Source organism: Abramis brama, assembly GCF_963993115.1.
Source record: "Abramis brama genome assembly, chromosome: 7".
Lineage (NCBI taxonomy): Eukaryota > Metazoa > Chordata > Actinopteri > Cypriniformes > Leuciscidae > Abramis > Abramis brama.
Window position 1 is genome coordinate 18,537,524 of NC_139969.1, and position 22,579 is coordinate 18,560,102.

Genomic DNA, 22,579 nt, shown 5'->3' on the forward strand with positions numbered 1-22,579 from the left:
AATTTGTTTCAGAAATGTATGCCCTCTTTGAATTCAATGGCACATTTATATATATATGAATGCTGAATGTGTGCTCAAAATAGTCCTTCATAATATCCTTATTATCTGACTAATCAAAGGTGGAAACACGATGAGAGACACATTTGGGAAAACAATGCACAAAAACATTAAGTGATAAATTTGATGTGTGCATTATTGGTTCAGGAGAACATTTCAATAAAGACAAAATACAGTCAGTTTAACTGAATACAGATGTACATCTATATTACAGTGCAGCAGTATCTGTACTCAGTTTTATCAATCCAATATCTACAAAGGCATTTATGAGGTATATACAAATGCATAGAAATAATTTTCAAGCTATAGTGTTGTCACAAACTAATGCATAGAGTACTCAGGAAACATGTATAAAATGTAAATAAAAATCATGGATCCAGGTGCATTAAGAGTATGTACAGATCTGAGTGCTTATATATCTTTCTCATTACATTTTTAGCATAACTGGAATCAAAACTTTTACCATGCTGTTGTACAAAAGATATTTTCTAAATCACTGTACATATTTCGCTCAAGACATTTGAGTGTGCCTTTGTACTTTATGAACATGAAAGTTATGATTAAGAAAAAAATGAAATCCATTTAATATACATACTGTATATATTTAAATAAATATTTAGAAAATCATAAATACATGCAGCTGGTTGGCTAAAATGATCACATTTTATATATTATAAATATGGAAAAACAAACATGTTCATAAATATCAACAGTGTTCATTTGCAATAATTTTGCATGAGCAAAGAACACATAGTATGGCTCGAGAGTTGATTTAACATGATTACGTTATCAGCTAAAGGTTTTTGTATTGACAAACAACGTATGATGAATGAAATTTACTGAATTAATTTTTGTCATGACAATCTATACCTGGCCAAACTAAACACTGAACAGTGTATACATTAAAGCCAAAATAAAATAGGTTGCAAATGGTAATTCACGCTGACTTTAAAATTTAAGATTGTAATTGCTCTCCGGGTACGTTTACACAACAACGATGTACTAAAATCGGAAAGGTTTTTCCTTTGTGTTTTTCGCGTACAGACGACAACGTTGTCAAAATGATCCCTGTTTACATCGATCCATGAAAACAACAACAAACTAACTAACAAAAAAATAAATAAAAAAAATCGCTGTTTTATGCATGCAGGCCAATAGTTGGCGATGTTACTTTGTAAAGAAACACTACACGTCTATATAGACCGAACACGCAATACGCATGCGCATGACGTCACTGTTTTCACAAATTCGCGTTTTTGTAGTTTACAAAGAGCAGAGATGATAACGGTATCATCTTCAAATAACCTGCACTTTGAAACCTGTTTTCAAAAGCTTGCATTTCCAGGCCCCCAAAACGGCATTGTCATGTAAATGAATGGCCAACACGCACAAAAAGTTTCCTGTTTTTTGTTGAAAACAGTGTTGTGTAAACAGCCCCTTAGTGTCAGCAAATGGAATTGCAAAGATAATGATTTTTCCATAGACAGTATTTTTCAGAAACATGCCATTTGTCAGAAAAATATAGTCCTGCCGCCAAACCCATGTCATTGGTTGAACCCCGGTGTTGTGTATTTTTACATGGTGTAAATGTATTGTGCCACAGTGTTTATACTTTTCAGTTAAATCAACCTAAACATTTCTTGTTGTCTCTGTTTTAAGTAAGGATAGGAGAAAGTACTATAACTTTTAAAATATCACCTTATTTTTCAAAACAGAAGCTATTTCCTCTAAATATGTGAGACTTCTGATTCAATAGCCCCTATAGTTAAATAATGATTATTATATCAAATTAAAATATTATGATAACAAATACCAGTTTGCAATATCAAAAATTGGAAGCCTTGTACATTAAAGTTAAAAATGGTCCCCAATATCACATTAAAAATGAGGTGGATTAAATAAATAAAAATGACTAGACTATATTGTAATTGTTTTGATGTTGAAAAAAACTGACCTTTCAATCACTGAGGTGAAAAGCCAACCATAAAAGGGCTAATCTAATTTTAATGTAGCCAATAGCAGCACATACTTATACTTATTTTCTTAATATTTTCATACCTGCCAGTAGTGTAGCAGCACGTCCCTCAAAAGACCAATTTTACACAAAGAAACAGAAACTATTTTTTTTTTATCTTTCTCAGGGGCGAAAAATGAAGATGATAAGAGATGACCAGTTTGCATGTGCGTTTCACAAAATTGTTTGAAAAAAATGGTGTATCTGACTGACCGTTAACAACAGGGGAAATAACAAGCAAGAATGTAACCACATACTTGGGACTGGAAGGACCAAACGTGCTGAAATCATTTAAAACAAATATGGTAATCACAGGCCCGATAGCAAGAGGCACATAAAGCCAAGGAAACACAGAATTTACGAATGAATGGTCGAAATCTAACTTTCCTTGATTATGAGCCTGAGTAGGCAATAACACAGAAGAACAGATAAAGAAAGAGAAACCATGTTGTCCTGAGTACACGGTAGCCAGCATTTAACATAGCAGCATTAAAACACCGTCCTTCTCAGTGATGAATGTACATGTCTTCAGTCCACTCCTCCGCCTCCACGCACCTGTCCCTCTCCCTGTCCCGCTCCCGTCCCTGGTAGTGATAGTGGTTGTGGTGTGGGTGAGCGTAGTGGTGTGATTGTTGGTGCGAGCGCAGCTGTATCGGCTGTCTCTGTTGCCTGTTGTGCTCGTTGTGCTCCAGCTCATAGTCCTGCTGCCCGTGGTGGGAATAATCCGGCTGAATGTCTGTGGTCCCGCCGCGGCGGTGGTGGTGATGTCGATGGTGATGGTTATGGTCCTTTTGAATTGTAGTCCTGTTATGGTAGACCTCGGTTTGATCCGGGTCGCCCTCACCCGGGAGAGCACGCCTGCTCCGGGACTCCGAAGCGTCTTTAGTGGGAAGCTGATCCATGTCGGGGGGCTGCTGCTGGCGCACGTGGTGCTGGTGTTTGTTGTGGGGCTCGGTTGGTCGGCTGGTGCTGGAGCGGTGGTGATGATGATGATGGTGGTGATGGTGATGGCTGCGTCTCTTTGGCTCGCTACGAAGGAGCCTCTCCTCCTCCTCAGCCTCCTCCAGCACTTCCTCTTCTTCTTCCTCCTCCTCCTCCTCCTCCTCCTCCTCCTCTCTCGTCTCCTGAGCCTGGGGAAGATGCTCCTGCTGGTTCTCTTGATATCCTTTTCTCTTGGTGGTGGCAGTCTTCTTGCTTTTCTGTTCGTCCTGTATATGGGATACATCAAATGAAAATTAGAGTTTTGTGGATTTTAGACAGCTTTGAGGCCATTTAGAAAAAAAACAAAACAGACCAAAACATTCATTGTACCATTCATTTTCTCCACTGAGGAATTTTTGGGATTTTTAACGATGAGGTACAAGGTTGTGTACCTCACTAAGTACCCCACTAAGTGATTGAACTAAGTGATTTTGTTAAAGCCACCAGTTTGCATTATTGAATTATTTTTTTAAATAATCATGTTGAACTGTGGAATTTCTGGTGAAAAACTACATTATCGTTGATTCTACAATGAAATTGTACCATTTTAGCACCTGTCCACTACCATGAAGGACTGAGAATGTCTGATTTTCAAATACTTTTTTGCTTCAAATCAGTGTTTGTAATGTTGGGATTCATCTTGTAGCTGGTTGGTTTGATTCCTGGTTTATATATCTTTAACTAACTGCTGCACTCTATATTAATGACTCATCCTTCACTACACAGATTTTTTCCAATCAGATGCTCTCTAGAATTAAAATGTCCTTACATGAAGCAACAAACAGGAACAGAAGAATACAGTAGAGCATGGAACTAGCAATGCCAAAGTCATGGGTTTGATTCCCAGGGGAAACAAGAACTGATCAAATGTGTACCTTTAATGCAGTATAAGTCACTTAGGATAGAAGTGTCTACCAAGCAGTGTTGGGGAAAGCTACTATTAGTAATGCGTTAATGCGTTACAATATTGTGTTACTCCCTAAAAAAGCAATCATACAGGCCTACAAGTAAAAAAAAATTCAGACATCACCACCAACTAGTCGTTTATTGAAATATGTAGTAGTTTAACAAATTCCTAGGTTAACCCTCATGTAAAAAAAACAAATAATAGCCTAATTAAAAGTACAAGTAAGCAACTGCTTGTTTAGTCTTGTGCAAAGACACTAAACTACAAAAATGGCACTAAACTGCCCCACTATAAAGTTTACTTACAACACCTAAAAAGCTTTTACTAACACGAAAAAGTAGAACAAACTAGTAGGTACTGACACTAAAGCCATTTTACCTCAGAGACCACCATCTCACTCACCGAAGGTCCTTTAAGCTCAAGTCTTCTTTAAATGTCCAAGAGAGTTTAGTAAGAGGTAGGGAGGAAATTGAAAATGTCACAGAATGACACACCACTACGCAAAATTTCAGACTCGATGAAGCCTGTAGATGTTTTCAAGCAGTCATAATTTAGGACTTGCACAGTAGAAAGAACAAGTAAACAAAATCTAATAAAATCTGCTAGAATGTGGATAAAAACGGAGAGACATTAATTCAAATAGTAATAGAAATTAGTACTAAAAATGAAGGATACAAAAATATACAACATTGTCAGTGACAATGAAATTAATGAAAAAATAAAGAAAATGGTCTGTAATGTTTCTATTATGTATTTAGAAAATTATGAAAATATTATTTAATTGTGTGTATTTATGATACATAAAAAGCTAGCAATGAGATAAGCCTTTAAATGAGATAAGACAAAGAAGTTGGACATTTTATTACAGAACGCTGTACATAATACATAATGGGAAATGTGGTAGAAATGACACTGTTTACGATTTTATAATATATGTACGCTACCTTTCTAAAGTTTGGGGTCAGCTGTATCTTTTTTTCTTTAAAATGAATGCTTTTTAATTTAGCTAGGTCATTAAATTGATCAAAAGTGACAGTAAAGACATTTGTAATGTTACAAAAGATTTCTATTTCACATAAATGATGTTCTTTTGAACTTTCTATTCATCAAAACAATTCCACAAAAATATCAAGCAGCACAACTGTTTGAACATCTATAATAAGAAGACATTTTTCTTGAACACCAAATCAGCATATTTAGAATGATTTCTGAAGGATCATGTGACACTGTAGACATTTTAAAATGTAACGTATTTCTGTGATGGCAAAATTTTCAGCATCATTATAGAAATCCGTAAGCTCTATCTGTACAGTAAATGTTCGATCTCAGTACTTCATCTCCTGTTTTTCCTCAGAGTGTGTCCAGTACCTTAGCAGGTGTGGGGCTGGTGGGGAGTGTGTTTTCTGCCAGTTTCTCCAGCATGGGGTTGGGAGGTTCCATTTCAGGAGGGTGTGTGGCTCTCCAGTAGGCCTCCAGGTAATCAGCGATGTGTTCACAGGCATCTGTTAGCTGGTTCTCATCCAAGATGACATCGAACAGCTCCTGTGAGAGAGACCAATGGTGACGTCACAACAAGCTTAAGTATAAGTGACAGTGAAATGAAGCCAATAGCACTGCAGGGAGGCTAATTTATGTAAACGACTGCCTTGGGTGCTTTGCAACATGATGCAGCATAAAAATAACAGTCTCTTGATAATCAGATCAGTTTGTGATTAGGCCCTCCAGCTAGACTTGAATTATAAATAAGGGCAGTGTTAAAAGGAGGCCATCAAAGAGGTTTGAAATTTGGGTGTTCATATTGATTTTCTAAAAATATGGACTTATATATACGGAATACAGTTATATATCAAGAGCATAACGGTGACATTTTGTTTCACGATTAATCGACTATTCCGCCTAAAACGTTGTTAACTAATCCACAAGAAAATAGAGCTTATCAAGAAGATTTTCCAAATCCTCCCTATGGGACATTCTGTAAAGTTAAGAGGGCTGAATTTTAGCAAAGAGTATCTATCGTATTTAAGTATACGGGTGGCACACTTACATTAGGACACTGGGCCAGTTTGTCTGCGGCCACCATCTGGACATTCAAATGTTTAGTCTGAGATTTGCCCCTGGTCTTTATCAGTCTTGTGAGAACCTGAACAGCAGATGAAAAGAGGAAGGAAAAAGGGACAGGAAGGATGAGTGGGAGGCAGAGGGGGTGAAAGTACACTGGACGTTAGGTCATATTGGGTCACAAGAGAAAGGTTAGTGTTTTTGTGCAACTGGTCTTCTCTCAAAGAAGCGTTTCCTGTGTGAATGTATTAGCTACACATTCAAATGCTTCTGGACAGTTAATGAAATGCTTTGTGTAGCCTAGTGACTGACAGATAGATCTTATTCATACGACAGATATTTATCATTTTGAACAATGTAGTGCACTTTGAAAGGAAATAAATAAAAAGACAGGTGGTTATCAGAAAAACGACAGGTTTATCAAACAAGCTGATATATAGTACCAGATCAGATCTCGCTGTACTGACAGAATGATCTTGTTTCTGCCTCCTAGTGGCTTAAATTCATTTTTATTCCATTGTAAAACTAACTGAATTCTTGAACATGTTAGCAAACATGGCATTTTTGAGCATTTTCTCAAACTAGGGAAATGACAGAAACCAGCTGGAACTGGTTGGTATACTGAATTAAAGCTGAATGAGCTTTTTTTCTGATGACTATCTATGACTAGGTATTTAATGGATGACTTTGATGGAAGTATTGAACATTATTTATTTCATAATAAGAGATGAACATAATACTTCACACTGAATAAGTCCTGTTTTGCCATTTAACCCTTTAAAACCTAAAATAAATTGTTTTACAGATTATTACTGCAGAATGTGGTGCATCTTCATGCAGTGGGAACTAATCACCAATACAATCATATTCATACATATTCATTTAATTTCATACAAATTAAATGAACAATATATATTAGGAAAAAAAAAAAAAAAAAAATTATATATATATATATATATATATATATATGAAGAGTTCAGATGCAAAAGCCTCTAAGTGCCATCTGAAATTTTCTTCTAGAATGATCATTTTTATAAAGCTTGTAGTTTTTATAAAGCTAAGTAATTTCACTTAAATGACAATTAATAGGTAATTTGCATTGCCATTTAAGTGAAATTATTGAACTTAAATATACGAGCTTGATAAAAATGATCATTCTAGAAGAAAATTTCAAAAGTGACACAAAATACTTATTTTTCATATAAATGCTGTTCTTGTGTACTTTTTAACAGAGAATCCCAAAATTCAGCTTTGCCATCACAGGAATAAAGTATTATTATTATAAATTATCATCAAATAAATTCAGACTGGATAAGCATGAGATAATTCGGTAACACTTTATAATAAGGTTTCATTTGTTAACATTAGTTAACTACATTAGTTAACATGAACTAACAATGAACAATATTTCTACAGCATTATTAATCTTAGTTGATGTTCATTTTAACATTTATTATTACATTTTTAAAATTCAAAAGTTCTATTTGTTAACAGTTAATGCACTGTGAACTAACATGAACAAACAATGAACTATTTTTATTAATATTAAGATTAATGAATGTTGTAAGAAATACGTTGATCACTGTTAGTTAATGTTAGTTAATACACTAACTAATGTTAACAAATGAGACCTTATTGTAAAGTGTTACCAAGAATTCTTAAAAAAAAACACATTTTACAAAATCTTACCGACCGCACATTTTTAAACGGCAGTATCTGTTTCATCAGTAAGCAAATGATTATTGTGAGAATGTTTGAACATAATTTCAGACCTTAGGTGATGAAATCTTGACATACACCAGGATAGGGGCCAAGGAGGTCTTGCTTAGTTGGATAGGGTGGTTAATGGTGTCAGCATCCAGAACCACAAGCTGTAGGCTGCGTGCTAACTCAAAAATCCTCTCAACCTCTCCTTGGATTTGGGCTGTAGGGACAGATAAAGAAATAAATTAGGCGAGTCGTCAACCTAAAAAATCCTTATAACATCTTCAAAAAATATTATTCTATCAAAGTACAAAATCAAATCTGCTGAATTGCAGCCAAATGACTTAAAATGGAATGGAATGGAATGGGAAGCTTTTTTATGTCCAGTTCCACTAATACAAGTTTTAAAAAAAAAAACATTTCATGGTGACTTTTTGCACCATTTCATTAAGTTTTAGAACTGAAGAAAAGCGTACGGTGAAAGTCCCATCTTTAAAACTAAACACATTCCATACTCAGGTCATGCAATATGTTTTTGAAAATAGAGATGATCGAAATATGCTGACAGAACAGTTCCTCATCCACAGGAAGAAACAGAACAATGAAGGTTTAAAACTTGCTCTTTGCTCCAAATTGAGCAAACTTAAGTTCAAAATCAGCTCACACGGTGCTCAACATTATCTTTCACAACCACAATGCAAAAATAATTTTCTTAATCAGTAGTTTTATATTGTTTTCCAGTAAAAATATTTTAAAAAAATCTTAAAACAAGATTTTTCTTACTCCACTGGGAAATAGTTTTCTTTCTTTTTTAAACGTAAATCATGAGGGGAAAAATCTTTAAGTCTTATCTTACATGATTTATATCTTGTTTAAAGATGTTTAGATATTTTTTCAGAAAAACAAGAAAAAAAAAATACTTCTTAAGCAGCGCAAAACGTACTCTTACACATACACTGAATACTTTGGCTTGCATTTATTTGGCCAAAAAAAATTATGCACAAATTATGGAATTGTGTGGTGTCTAACACAAGCCGAAGCTTTTAGATGCAGTGACCTTCACTAAAAGTATCAGGGTTCTTTGACACTTATAGTGTTCTCTAAAAGAGGTAAAGCAGTTTTACACCAACAGGAATGAGTTGGGGAACATAGACAGGCTACTGCTGTAATACATACCCGCGGCATCTGAGGTAAGAGAGCAATATGAGGGACAGAGTGGAGAGAACCAGAACCAATCAGATCCTGTCAGCTAACCAAAGCTAGCTACACACCTCAGATCCACACCCAGTCAGACAGCAACATAGTATCGGCCCAGATATGGCCCACATCTGGGCCATGTATAATCCATGTGTACCAGATTTGGGCCGACACTATGTTGCTGTCTGGGCCACTAATGTGAAACAGCTACTTAAGGTTCACCCAAAAATGAACATTTTGTCATCATTTACTCACCCTCTAGTTGTTCCAAACTTGTATGAGTTTAGAATGTTGGTAACCAAGCAGTTGATGGGACCCCATTGACTTCCATAGCATTTTATTCCCCATACCATAGAAGTCAATGGGGCCCATCAACTGTTTGGTTACCCATATTCTTCAAAATATCTTCTTTTGAGTTCAGCACAAGAAAGAAACTCATGCAGGTTGGGAACAACTTGAGGGTGAGTAAATGATGACACATTTTTCATTTTTAGTTGAACTATCCCTTTAATAATTACAATGACAAGATACAACTTTTTTGAGTTGTGAGAATTGCAAGAATTTAAAAGCAGTGGGAGTTTATCTGTAAGTGGGATCTTTTTTTTCTTCTTTTTTTTACACACTGCAAAAATAGTTTTATTAATCAGTATTTCTGTCTTGTTTTCCAAATATTTAATATTTAAATATATTGTGCAGTTTTGCTTATCAAGTACATTTATCTTGTTTTAAATATATGAAATTATTACTTAAAATTAAGACAAAAAAACTTTTTTTCCGCATTTAACTATCAAGCTCTGGTCCTTTTATCCCAGTGTTAAATAGTTGGTAATTATTAATCAGCTTTATCAATACATGATCTGAGGTATATGCATTTGTTTGGGTGCAATGACTAAATTCTTTCTAGATTCTCTCTGATACTGATTTAGACTGAATTAATATCTCAAGTCAATACATTCAGAATATATTATGTATTTGGTATGGAATGACATAAAACACCAAGTAGTGATTACCTAAACAAGAACGGGTGTTGGAGCGATCCATTATGGCGTGCTTGCTGGGGTTGTTTAGGATCGACCGCTTGGCAAGTGCAATATCTGCCGTCACCCGGGTGATAGTTATTCTAATGATGGATTAACATATTAGAAACAACATTCTATATGACTACACACAATTATTACAATAGCAAAAATTCATTGTGATGAGTCAATAGTCCATTAACTCCTTAATCATGTGTACCATACCTTCCTTCAAATCTGTGTTTTAAAAAATCAAAGAGCGCTTTTTGCATCATGTCCGTAACCTGTACATTAAAATACAAGAGAGTAAATATGCAATTCATTAATAACACTTCATAAAAAAACCTAAAGTGTAGGTTCAGTCATGTACAGTAGAGGGCAGTGCACATTTTTACATAATAAGTGTGGCATAACAGAACATAAGAACATTATCCTCTGCTATAAGATACATTATATACAATTTAAATTGAGAATGATACTTTGTTTTAAGAGTAAAATATTTGTATATGTCTGCTGGGCCACTGGGTCCTTTAAAACAGTACTGTTGAAAATCTTGAACACTGCACATATGGAGACAGTGGCAAACGGCCCTCACCTCATAGCCCTTGAGCGAAGGCCCCATGAGCACCACAGGACGCATGGAAGGCACAACATCATATGCAGCCAGTTGCTCTCCCTGCATTTAAAGACACTTGGTGAAAATATGCTTAAATAAGCAGGCAATATATACATATATTAACATAAATGTGTATGCTGGGGTCATAATCAAAGCATTATGTATTTGCTCACCGATTTCTTCTTCACTTGCTGAACTAAAGGTAAACATTTTGAAAAATGTGAAATTTAATTGCACACACAGACACATAAAATGATAACATTATTTATGTTCCACATACATGATGAAATCCCAGTTTAGTAGATGATAACAATTTAGCAATGACAAACCTTCTAAATTCAGTAATTTGTCTAATTGTTAATAAATACTGCAAATAATAATACACCATGTAAATAAATAAACAAAGAAAGAAATAATAGGCGCACCTGTTGGAGGTGGAGCCGTTTTCTTTGCATTCAAATCATCTTTGCCAGCACTAGCCGCTTTACTGTGATGAAAAAAAAATATATATTTTTTTTCATAATGAATGTTGGAGCAATTTATGTACATTTAAGGGTGCTTTCACACTAGCACTTTTGGTGCACATCCGGGTTCAATTGTCATCAGTGTTTGGTTCATTTGGATGATGTTAACGGGTACGTATGCGGCCCTGCGGAGGACGCAGCCTTCGAAATGAGACACAGCTAATGTATATCTCATTTCTGCGCGCCTTCAGCTGAAATGGACTGCCGCGTTTTTTAAAACATTTGCAGTACATTTGTGGCAGATAGACGCAAGTGCCTTTATGTGCTTTGAAAACAAAACTCAGGTTCATACTGTCATGATCCTGCCATCTAGTTTTTGTCTTTCTTTAGTCTTGAGGCAGGATTATGACAGACCAATGTTTTGTGTACAAGCACATGGCCATTTGTTTGGGCCATGTGCTTGTGGTGTCTCGTTACAAGGGGGCAGCCTTGTTATCCTTGTTTAGTCATTATTGTTTCACCGTTATCACCTGTTACCCTCTTCATTGGCTTTCTATTTAATCCCCTCATGTTTTCTGTCCTGTGTCGGTTCATTGTCATTCTATGTGTGACCTGCCTGTGTTTGTACTATTGCTAAGAGTTATATGTAGTATATCCCAGTTCTTAGTTTAGTTATTGTCTTGCTTGTTAGTCAGTCTTCCTTACCTCTGTTTTACCCCCTTGTGGGCTTTGTTTTCCCTGTTTTTTGTTATAAATAAACCTTGTGTGATCGCATACTGTCTGCTATTGGGTTCATCCTCCAGTCCCGTGACACATACCAGGCAATCAAAGTGTGAAAGCACCCTAAATGTCTGATTCATTCATGCAATAAGAACACACATACAAAATTAAGACCCCACACTGCTTTAAATGAGTTTTGTTTACTTGGCCAGTGCTTTGGCGGCCTTCCTGGCCTGCACCTCTCTCCTGATCAGAATCATCTCCAGGTTCACTGGGCTGGGGATAAAACCAACCTCTCCCCCTTCCTTTACAGGCCGTCCAATCCACCAGTCATTATTAAACTTCTGTAAACACCAACAACAAAACAATACCATATATTAAAAATGATTTGATTTACTTAATGTAATGATTGTGCAGGTGATCTGTGAACACACTGACCTCTTTGATATGTAGGAAGTCTTTTGCTTCAAAGGAAACCCCATGCCCTGGTATGGGGACGTTGTCATCATCTGCAGGAGTGTACGTGAAGTTTGTGCGAACGGCGAAAGCAACCGGCTTATACTGAATAATAGCAACAAAAAGGTAAGACTCTACATTTTGAAAAAAAAAAAAACATGAATGTGACAAATTTCCATCGGGATCCTTTGTGAGCATAATGAACTGCTGTAAAAAAAATCTCGCTGCGTAGTTCTAACATGTATGGGTGAGAATATTTATGAATCTGTCACTGAGGTTGTGTATGCGTAAGCGTGTGAATGGCAGATACTTTGAGAAGGGTGCTGGAACTGGAAACACTGCTGATTTGAAAAACGGCACATGTGCTGCATTGCCCCAAGCAAGTTACTAATAATAGCTTTCATCCATTTACCTTCAAACCAATTGCAATGCACAAATTCATTCTTGAAGAGCTCCATATCAGCCCAGTGAAGGGCAATGCAGTCTAATGGCAGCTACATGAGGCTTGAGGACAGTGCGGGTTTGAATAGATATGGTGAGACTGAATGTACATGAGATCATTGTAATTCAGTCTGCACAGCTCTATAACTTGTCCTTCAAGTGCTGTAAAATTTGCAAGGATAATTTATATGGAGTGCAGCAGGGTAAGCAACATGCGAACATGCAATCAGATCTGATTCGTCCATATTTACTAACCTTTACAGGAACAGGACAAAAGGACAATTGTAGAATTGTGTGTTAGCAACTGAGATTTTGTGATAAACAGTTGCTTTGTTTGGGTAGTGATTGCCAACTAGGGTTGTGTGTAATAACTGTGGGAATTCAGTTTTGGAGATTTTAATTTTGCTTTGTTAAACCTATAAAACTAAAATTTTAATTAAAATATGAAAGGATTTTAGGATAAAAATGTTAAAATAAAAAATCACAATCTCGAATTTGGTTTGTGTATTTATTTAATATGTTTTATTTTTGAGAATGTCTTAACAAGAAAATCTGGTATAAATAAAAACATTTAATTAAAGGATTACTTGAGCCTTACTAAGACATAAACAATGTATATTTTTTCTATCTTAAAAAAAAAACAATGCTCCAATGCCAATATACAGTATATATAAAATTACTCTGTGCCATAACAAAATAATAAATAAATCAAACTAAATATTAATTCAAATATTAATTCATTATATTATAATTTGGCATTTGCATTTAAAAGTGAGTGAAATGTCAGCTCAATGGCAGTCTGGCTGTTTATAGGCTGGTTTTAAAAGCCGATGCTCTGTGGGAGATGGCGGACTGAAGCAGGACGTGATGCTGTCTGCTCAGTACCTTAATTAAAAAGGACCTCAGGGCGCTCATTCGCACAGGCAGGGGGTTTCATTCAGTTTTTAAAGCCTAGCTAAACTGGACCGCTGATGAAAGACCAAGCATTTGTCGTTGCTCATTTCCAATTTGCTATGGTGCTTCTTATCCGTTTTTGGACTGTGTAAGGAATCAGGAGAAAAGGTACAATTTGATTGGCGTTTGTCAGTTGTGTGTAGACCATTGATTTGGTAGAGTACAAGATTTAACACTGATGCGCTTTATCAACCAGGGCATTTGCTAATTAGCTTTTTCGACACAGCTACCTTGTTACTTTGACAGAGGAAAAAGAGCCGTGCAAAATTTATGAGCACATCTAAAAAACGTGATATATTTCCGTCCTTGTGGCCAACGTCACTGGTAGCAGGAAATGGGCAGCCGAGAGAATTATGGAGTTGCAATCTACCTTGGCCTTGTCGAGCTGGACTTGTGCATTCTTCTCCTTCTCCTCAGTGGCCCCTGTGTCCTGACGTTCCGCCGAACCCTACCACAGTCAAACAAGAGTAAGAACTACCATTATTATTATTATTACATACAGGCTCACTCTCTTTAACAAGACATTTCTCTCCATTCTATCTCATTCTGAGCAGCAAGCACTTGCCTGTGCACATAGTGTTGAATGTAACACTCAGGACAATTATGCTGAAACTATGCCGTCTTTGATTATAAAAATAAAATGAGGCATATGCTCTGATATGTTGTTTTCAGAAGAGATCCCTCCACTATATGATGACAGTGCCATCAAAGTCACAAATGATCCCAAGCTTTCTCCTTCAAGGCTCCTTCATTAAATTTTATTAGCTACTCCTCACAAAGGGCACTGTTCAAAGTCAATGTCAGGCAATGAGATCTCAACGTAAAACCGTTTAGCTCTGTCAAATTGAGCTTGTAAATTGATATGAGCATAATACTCCCAATTATTTTTTAACACTAATATGGCAAAGTGCTACCACAACACAAAGACTGGGTTTATAAAATTCCATAACATAAATGTCCATAATGTTTTCAATCCAGTGATGTAAAAATAAGTTATGATACTAAATATTTTATAAGTCCTGCTGACCACATGGAAGGGATTGATATTACATAATATATTACATGGCACCTTCACAACTTTTTTTATGAAAAAACAAAGCTGTAGAAATGTGAATTCATCATCACATTGCAAATTTTTTTTGGAGGTCTCCTACAATAGGTTTACATGCATCCAAGGTCAAAAAACACTTTAATTTTCTCATAATATACATTGCACATCACCTCTTTCTCACAGTGTCTGAAACGGTTCGATCATGGGTCCAGTCTCTCTAAACCCCTCCTTTCTGAGAGCCTACTCTGCTCTGATTGGTCAGATAGTCCAGTCTGTTGTGATTGGTTGACCAATGACAGCCTGTGCCTGAAGCAAAACTCCCATTTCCATATCTGAATTTCAGCTCCAGAAGCTTCCTCAGCACTTGTATGTACACAGTGACATGAACAGTGACAAGTTCTCATCCAAGTGCATGCAAAGTGGATTTGCTTATACAGCGCAGAAAACAGCATCATCTCAACATGTCGATGACAACACAAACCAAACTCTTCCAGGCCTCAGCTACAACAACAGTGTTTGAGGGCGGGTCAAATTAGACATTGTTTGCGAGCAGACAATGAGGCTGGCATTATGCAAATTTGTAACAAACCAGGTTTGAGTAGGAAGTATGACTCGAATTACTTCCAGACAGTTCAGAATCAGTTCTTTCTTTTGGGAGACTATAACTCCATTTATCGTGCATTTTGATCTTTGAAACTTTGCAGACCTTTTACATTCACAAAAAGCTATATTACACACTACAGGAAAGCTGATATCCGAAAAAGCATAACAGGGGCACTTTAATTTTTCCTAACCTACTTCTTGTATTCTACATGTCTTTAATCAGAATATTTGTTTAAGCAAAAACTGCAAAAAAATATTATGACTATATATAAATATTCAATCCTCTAGTCTAGTCTAATTAACTTGGTTAACTTTAGCATATTATGTCACTAGATATGTGCACATGAGAATAACATTTTAGATACTCTCATTCCTATAAGAATCAGTCCATTTCTAGAATAAGCGTTACAATTTTAAGTTGAAAACAGTTTCACAATGTCAGCAGAAGTCATGATGAGCCTCACTCTAGCACACTCTCCCAAAGGCACACCTACACATGCTCACATGCACACTAACATGCTGACAGTAATGGCACAGTGACAAGCCCCTCGAGAGACACTGGTGCTGCGCAGTCTGACAACGTCATATTGACCTTAATATAAGGCTGATAACCTTGCCGACAAGACCAGCACTACTGGTCACCAGCATGTGCTGTGTTTTGGATGCTGGAGTGCTGATAAACAGCATGCCTATACCATTTTACAAGCTAGACCAGCACCAAACCAGCCTGATCCAGCATGGAAATTCATGCTTTTGTAAATCAGTGTCTTCTTTAGGGAAAGCAAGACAAAATGAGATTGCACATGAAATGATCACATCAAAGCAAAATGTTAAAGTTGCAAATGGTGTAAGTGTTTCATAAAGTCTGTCAAGAACATCAATGTGAACTTGAATGTTATTATTAATGAATATTGTGAGTGTTTAAAACAAACAGGCTTGGATAAACTGACTCAAGGGCATGCAGCAGCTGGAAGATATGAGGCTAATTAACAGAGAAGGTGGTGAAATAAGATTGAGAAAAGGAGTGAATAAAATAAGGAATTGAGGAGACTGGGATAATTGGGTTCCCATAGGCACAGTCATGTAGAGGTGCTCGCTTTTGTTTACTCATGTTTGCCATAGACATCTGTTCACGCAGTGCCGCCTCTCCTGCAAGTCAATGTCATGGAGAGAGCAGTACAAAACGCTGCTGAATTATTAACCAATGCCACGCTCACCAAGATGCTCTTTTCCAACCACAGAGTTTAGTGGGGATTCGAATCATTAAAGTGTGATGCCTCTCCACAATACTGAAAGGGAATAGCTGATTTTTCTGAGCCAGCGATCAGACCGTCTCTTTTCTATCTAGTCATTGTTCAAGGTACTGCCATGTTATGCAAAAAAATCTACAAAGCAACTGCAGAGAAATTTTGTGGACACCAAACTCTAGACTTCAGTGTTCCTTTATCTTCATAGGTACATTACAGATGGGCTTGTGATTGATTTATTATTCCAAACCCAAATTAACAACCAACAAATTGAGTGACAGCTAGCCAAATTTGAATTCCCTCATCTGACCTACAGTGGCATTTAGTGTTATTCCTCTTTGGAGAACAAATGGTTGCCATTAAACAAACCAAACCAAATGTAATATTGCACAAAGAGAAAAGACTGTATAATTTTAATGATTTATTTTAATGTATTATTTAAGTAATGTCTTTGCCATGACGCTTTGAACAAACTCTGAGAGACTAGACCGTTTTCAATAGCAAGTCAGAATTTTGACTAGGCTGCTCCAAAAAAAAATATTCTTTTAAACAGTTTAGAGCTGATTTTGTGTTTTAGGTCATTGTCCTGCTGCATCACCCAAATAGGCTTTAGATTCAGCTCATGCACAGATGGTTAGACAATCTCTTTAAGAAGTGTCTGGCATGTTGCAAATTATCCAGTTCTTAATGTAGCAAAATATACACTATCAATCTGCCACTAATATGATATTGTTACAGTAACAGTGGAATGATGCACTCACTTTACATCAGGAAGACCTGCATCCTCCAAAGAGTTCCATGCTTAGTTTTCACAGGGCCAATATGGGTAATTATAGTAATTATAATAATTTAGAAACTGATTTGTATTTTCACAGGTGTCTGTTGTCTAAATATAAAATTGTATATGATGTTATTTCTACATTCTTTGAGAAAACTTACACGAAAAAAAAAGGAAATTGGTGAACTACTTTTCCCACAACACTAATAAAAAGAAAATGTATTTAAAAAAAGTTCAGACCAGAACGAAAATGTATAATTTCTTGACAAATATTCACAGATTGCATAGATGTTGGTAGTTTTAGGGCATCATCAATAAAATATCAAAAGAGTGCTGCTAAGTGGTGCACTTTTTAAATTAGAGGACAAATAACACTTAGTGGGCCCAGTGTGGCCAACTAACTTAATATTCAACATTATTGATCTAAATGCATTGACACTATGGTATGAGAACTGAACTGAGCTGGAAGATGACATCACTGTTTTCTCTAATTTCTAAATTTCTAACTAATGATTTTTACAACCGGAATGAATCAACACTGAACTTATGCTGGACAATGACACTATTTTCGTCTAGATCTGCTGTACAGCCGAAACAAACTTTGTTGCATTATTTTCCTGTTTTCACTGAATCTGTATTGTAAAAAGCGCTATATAAATAAAGGTGACTTGACTTGACTTAACGTAAATTCCAACTACACCTTTTATAATACTTGACTGATTGAACAGACCTGACAGTCATCATTTGCATTACTGTATTTGAACTAAATAATACATTTTCTAAGACACTAAGTCACAGCACTGTATCTTAAAGTAAATTCAGTGATTGTCTGAAGTGCACATATTCAAACATGGCAAAGAAAATTAGTCCAAACACAATGGGTCAGCAAATTATTGCTGAAAATAGAGATCAAAGGAGAGATTACCAATTATTGCCACTGGTTTTATATGAGTTTTATTAACTTCCAAACAAGTATGACACCTTTTGAGAAAAATTTAAAGCTACAATTAATGCAATTGGATGAAACATTCAATTCCAAACATGTACTATAAACGTAATTCAGATTGAGGATATTATGAAATAAAAATGAGGAAAATTCCTTCTATCAGTATTTTATCAATGCAACCGAGGACTGTGTGTGTGCCTGCATTAAAAGCTGTAAGGGATAGAGGCGAGAACAGACGTTGCTATGGAAACCTCAATAAAAGGAAATGTGCTGGCTATGCAGTAAATTTCTTATGAGGTGCATGACTTTTAAAATCTAGATTTACTATTAAAGTACAATATATTGTTCTAATCATTAAAATAAGTAGTAATGAAAGGGTTTTTTAATTCATACAAACAACTTAATTAATTGTGTTGTGTTTTTTAATAATTAGGATAGGTAAAAGATTGTGATTAATAACCACAAGTACGTAAAAGTCTCACATAGTGGATTTTGTTTAGTCTAGTGCTATAATGGTTTGAGTCCTAGGCCGAACTCCAAAATCCACCTACTGCAACCTGTGTGACTCCTGCTACCGCACCACAGAACATGTCATAAGATTTGGGTCAGATCCATTTAGTGAGTCAGCACCTTTTACTTCAACTCTGTGAGTACAGCGGGAGCCACAAATGCAGTGAAAAATATTCTCTCTGAAAAATGACTTCAGACAGTTACACTATATGCTTTATTACAACTGAGAGTTTAATTAAATAGATTTAAAGCAAAGTTCAGCCTCAGGTGAATGTATGGGTGAGGTTTTCCTGAGCTCTGAGTAGACAAAACTGAGGACAAATCTGTGGATGGTGGAGCAGCACACTTTCTTAGTCGAAACTGAGTCCTAATCTAATTAAGACAATAAGATTAAGATTTCCTGACTGTTGCTAAATGAGCTCTGGCAGGTCGCCCAGGTATTCAACTGATCTGTATTCATTGCTATGCCAAATGTTACTGTTTGTGCACTATAAAGTAATGACTGTATCATTTTTTTTTACAATTTATACTTGTAATTTGTAAGTAAGTGATGCTATCATCTAGAAATAGATAGATAAACATGCAAGTACAGTGAAGAATGTCTTATCAATTTTATAATCCTGTAATACTAGAAGTGGCACCTCTCCACTTTAAATAACACTAAATATATCATAGTACTAAAAAGGCTCTGTTAGAATAACTGGTCGCTATGTTAAATGATAAGAAGTATTTATCACATTTATCAGTTTTAAGAGATGATTTTAGAGTTTTCCTATAGAAAACACTGCATATTACCAAAGCATTCAATAACACTCCCTTCAAAGACATACATATCAAACGCTCTAAGGCTTTTTTTGACTCAATCCCATTGATAATGTTTTACCCTGGTGGACAATGACAATGTCAACCTGTATTTTTATATCATCTTAAAGGTGCTCTAAGCGATGTCACGCGTTTTTTAGGCCAAATTTTTTTTTGTCACATTCAGCAAACATCTCCTCACTATCCGCTAGCTGCCTTTCCCCTGAACACACTGTAAAAAAACGCGGTCTCTGTAGACAGCCCAGGCTCCACAAACGGCAACAAAAACAAACTGGCCCAGCCTGGACCACGAAACATAACAAACATTGTTCCAGCCAATAACCGACAAGAATGATTTGGGGGGTGGGGTTTGGGGGGTTAGTGCGCGTGCACATGAAGGGGGGTGTGGGGAGTGGAGGAGAGAGAAGCATGAGGAGGGAAGTTAGCTAGAGGAGAGATGTCCTAACAACGACTAATGTTAAAATGTTATATTCTTGAGAATTTTGATATGGCCGACACACGACCAAAGAGCAAATAAAACAAATAACAAAGAATAGGGAAAAGGAGAATGAACGCGAAGTCCCGAATTTACATCGGAAAAGCGTTCAAAAGGTGGCGAGAACTCCGCCGGCAGAAGGGCTTCCAATCCAACATTCAGGTGGCTCTGTTTTTGCTGTTTTTTCTAAATGGTTCATGACTGTTTCAGGAAGCACGGAAGGGAGGGGGAGGGGACGGGATGAGGAGGAGGGAGGGTCGAGCTAGCCTCCGTTTTGTTTGACAATACTTCAAACGTCAACAATAAGTGACGTTACCCAACATCGCTTAGAGCACCTTTAACACTAGTTAGGGGCAATGTATAGCAGGTACAGATACGGCCCGTTCTGTACAAAAAACAGCCCACTATGAGAACTGCGGGAGAGACGTTAGGCCAATACACTCGTGGAGAGTACGTCTCTCTTTCTGGCTGTTGCTCCTGGACCACATGATTGCTTCTCTGTAAGGAGATTAAGATGGCATGCGTCAATCCAGGATTTGGAGAGAAAGAGACAAATACAAACTCGTTCTGTCCAGCGGACAACACTGCAGACAGAGACAGTTTCACACGTCCTCACCAACCTGCAGCTACAAAACATGGACATGGACAAAAAAATTGTATGACCGACAAAAGTTATTGATCTTCAATTTTTTTTAAACAATCTTGTTTTTCTAGTAAAAAGATCTACGAAAATTATCTACGCATAAAACGAGATTACATGACAAGCAAAAATAAATAAGGAACTTGTTTAAGAAAATAATCTTATTGAGTTTATTTACTTATTTTGCCAATGGGGTAAGAAAAATAAACTTAATTTAACATGAAATCTAAAAACAAGTATTTTTCTCTTATCTCCTTCTTTTTATCTTGTCCACTTAATGTATATTGTTTTTACACACACACACACACACACAAATGCATTAGAAACCAACAAGGGGGTTTAATGCCCCTTTGCCATGTCAAGAGTTTTAGTAAAGCAAACCAGTTATCCAGGTGTGTGTGTGTGTGTGTGTGTGTGTGTGTGTGTGCGTGCATGTGTACTATTACAACTATCTTTGTGAGGACCAGTTTGAGTTTTAGACCATTGGAGTGAGGACAAAGAGAGTAAAGTGAGGACATTTTGTCTGGTCCTCACTTTCTGAGACCCCTTTAAAGGCCTGTTTGAGGGTCAAGACTTGGTTTTAGGGATAAGGTTATAATTAGGTTAAGGGTAGGTTTAGGATAAGGGTTCGGGTTAGGCACTTATTTGTGATGGGTAAGGTTAGGGTAAGCGGCTAGAGATTGCATTCAATGAATGTCCTCATAAAGATAGATGTACAAGAATGTGTGTGTGTGTGTGTGTGTGTGTGCATTAGAAACAAACAAGGGGGACTAGTTTAATGCCCCTTTGCCAGGTCAAGTGTTTTAGGCATCTAGTAAAGCTGACGAGAACATGACAGTTATCCAGGATTTCTGCCCCAAAAAAATACACACAAAAACCCACACCTGTTCTATATTTAGAGATCATTTGAGAAACAGCTGAGTTTTGTAATCCTGACAATTGGAAAAGGATTACGTTCATAACACTGCTCAACACAATTCCATCACTTTCAGCATTGCAATGATTGCGCAACCTGTCACGTGGAGGTTACATTTTCAGCACTATTTTTCTTTTGACAGAAAACATCCAGCATAGGTAGTCGCTCTGCACCCCACTACTGCTGCACACGCAGTATATTCTACGTGGTACATAAAAGCAATGATGCAGAGCAGCTCAAGCTCACATGGATTACAGCTGAAAGCAACAGATGGCACTCTCCTCGAATGACACTCTCATGTCTACCTCATCATCACTCCCTCACACACACAAATGCACTAACACAGAAGATGTTTTACCTTTTTCTTGGGTGGCATGCCCACTTGCTCGTTTTTCTTTTCGTTTCTCCACGATTAACAGCTTAAGTAGTGGTCAAATTTGTGCTCTCACAGCCGAGATTGACCAACGACTGAGAAATATCCATGTACTATCCCTTTTAATCTGTTCCGTCCCAGGACAGCCAGCCAACTTTGTCAGATGAACCCTAAGCAGGTTTTACGGCATGTTTTGCGCGTTGTGAAATTCATAACGTCGCGAGCCTCAGGTTTATCTGATGGTTGTCGTTGCAAACGATGAGGACCGAAAGTCTCTCCATGAGTGGACACACAAGCAGTGTGAGAGTCTCTCGCTGTGAGTGGAGTTTGCCACACTACTCCTCCACCCTCCCCCGCTTTGAAGGGCTTTATTCCACATAGTGGCATCTGTTGCTCCAAGCACGAGCTGCAAACCCTCGCGATTAGCAAAACTGATATTCTGTATGTAAGGTAGGATATATATTCGTAACGTAAGTACAATTCGTATACATAACGTTTTTTACACAGAGATAACGATGTTAAAGGGATAATGAAAATGACACCATGATTTACTCAACCTCAAGCCATCCTAGGTGTATATGACATGCTTCTTTCAGACGAATACAATCGGAGTTATATATTATTTTTTTTAAA

The 22,579-nt window shown here is 36.7% G+C and overlaps 1 protein-coding gene across 4 annotated transcripts; it reads right to left on the bottom strand.

The window, feature by feature from the left end:
* Positions 1–172: 172 nt before the first annotated feature.
* cacnb2b (calcium channel, voltage-dependent, beta 2b) lies at positions 173–22,288 on the bottom strand. 4 transcript variants are annotated; one of them, XM_084120910.1, is made up of 14 exons: positions 21,932–22,288; positions 13,956–14,033; positions 12,173–12,295; positions 11,939–12,078; positions 10,976–11,037; positions 10,724–10,746; positions 10,530–10,610; positions 10,160–10,218; positions 9,929–10,038; positions 7,790–7,941; positions 6,004–6,099; positions 5,328–5,501; positions 4,362–4,386; positions 173–3,279 (listed from the first exon to the last, which is right to left on the bottom strand). In XM_084120910.1, the coding sequence occupies exons 1-13, from the start codon at positions 21,947–21,949 to the stop codon at positions 4,378–4,380; spliced, it is 1,125 nt and encodes a 374-aa protein (XP_083977036.1). In that variant the 5' UTR covers positions 21,950–22,288; the 3' UTR covers positions 173–3,279; positions 4,362–4,377. The 4 variants fall into 4 exon arrangements, with proteins under 4 accessions (XP_083977036.1, XP_083977037.1, XP_083977034.1 ...); XM_084120911.1 differs by having other exon boundaries at positions 4,338–4,386; positions 21,932–22,274; XM_084120908.1 differs by lacking the exon at positions 4,362–4,386 and having other exon boundaries at positions 21,932–22,274.
* Between the last annotated feature and the right edge of the window lie 291 nt (positions 22,289–22,579).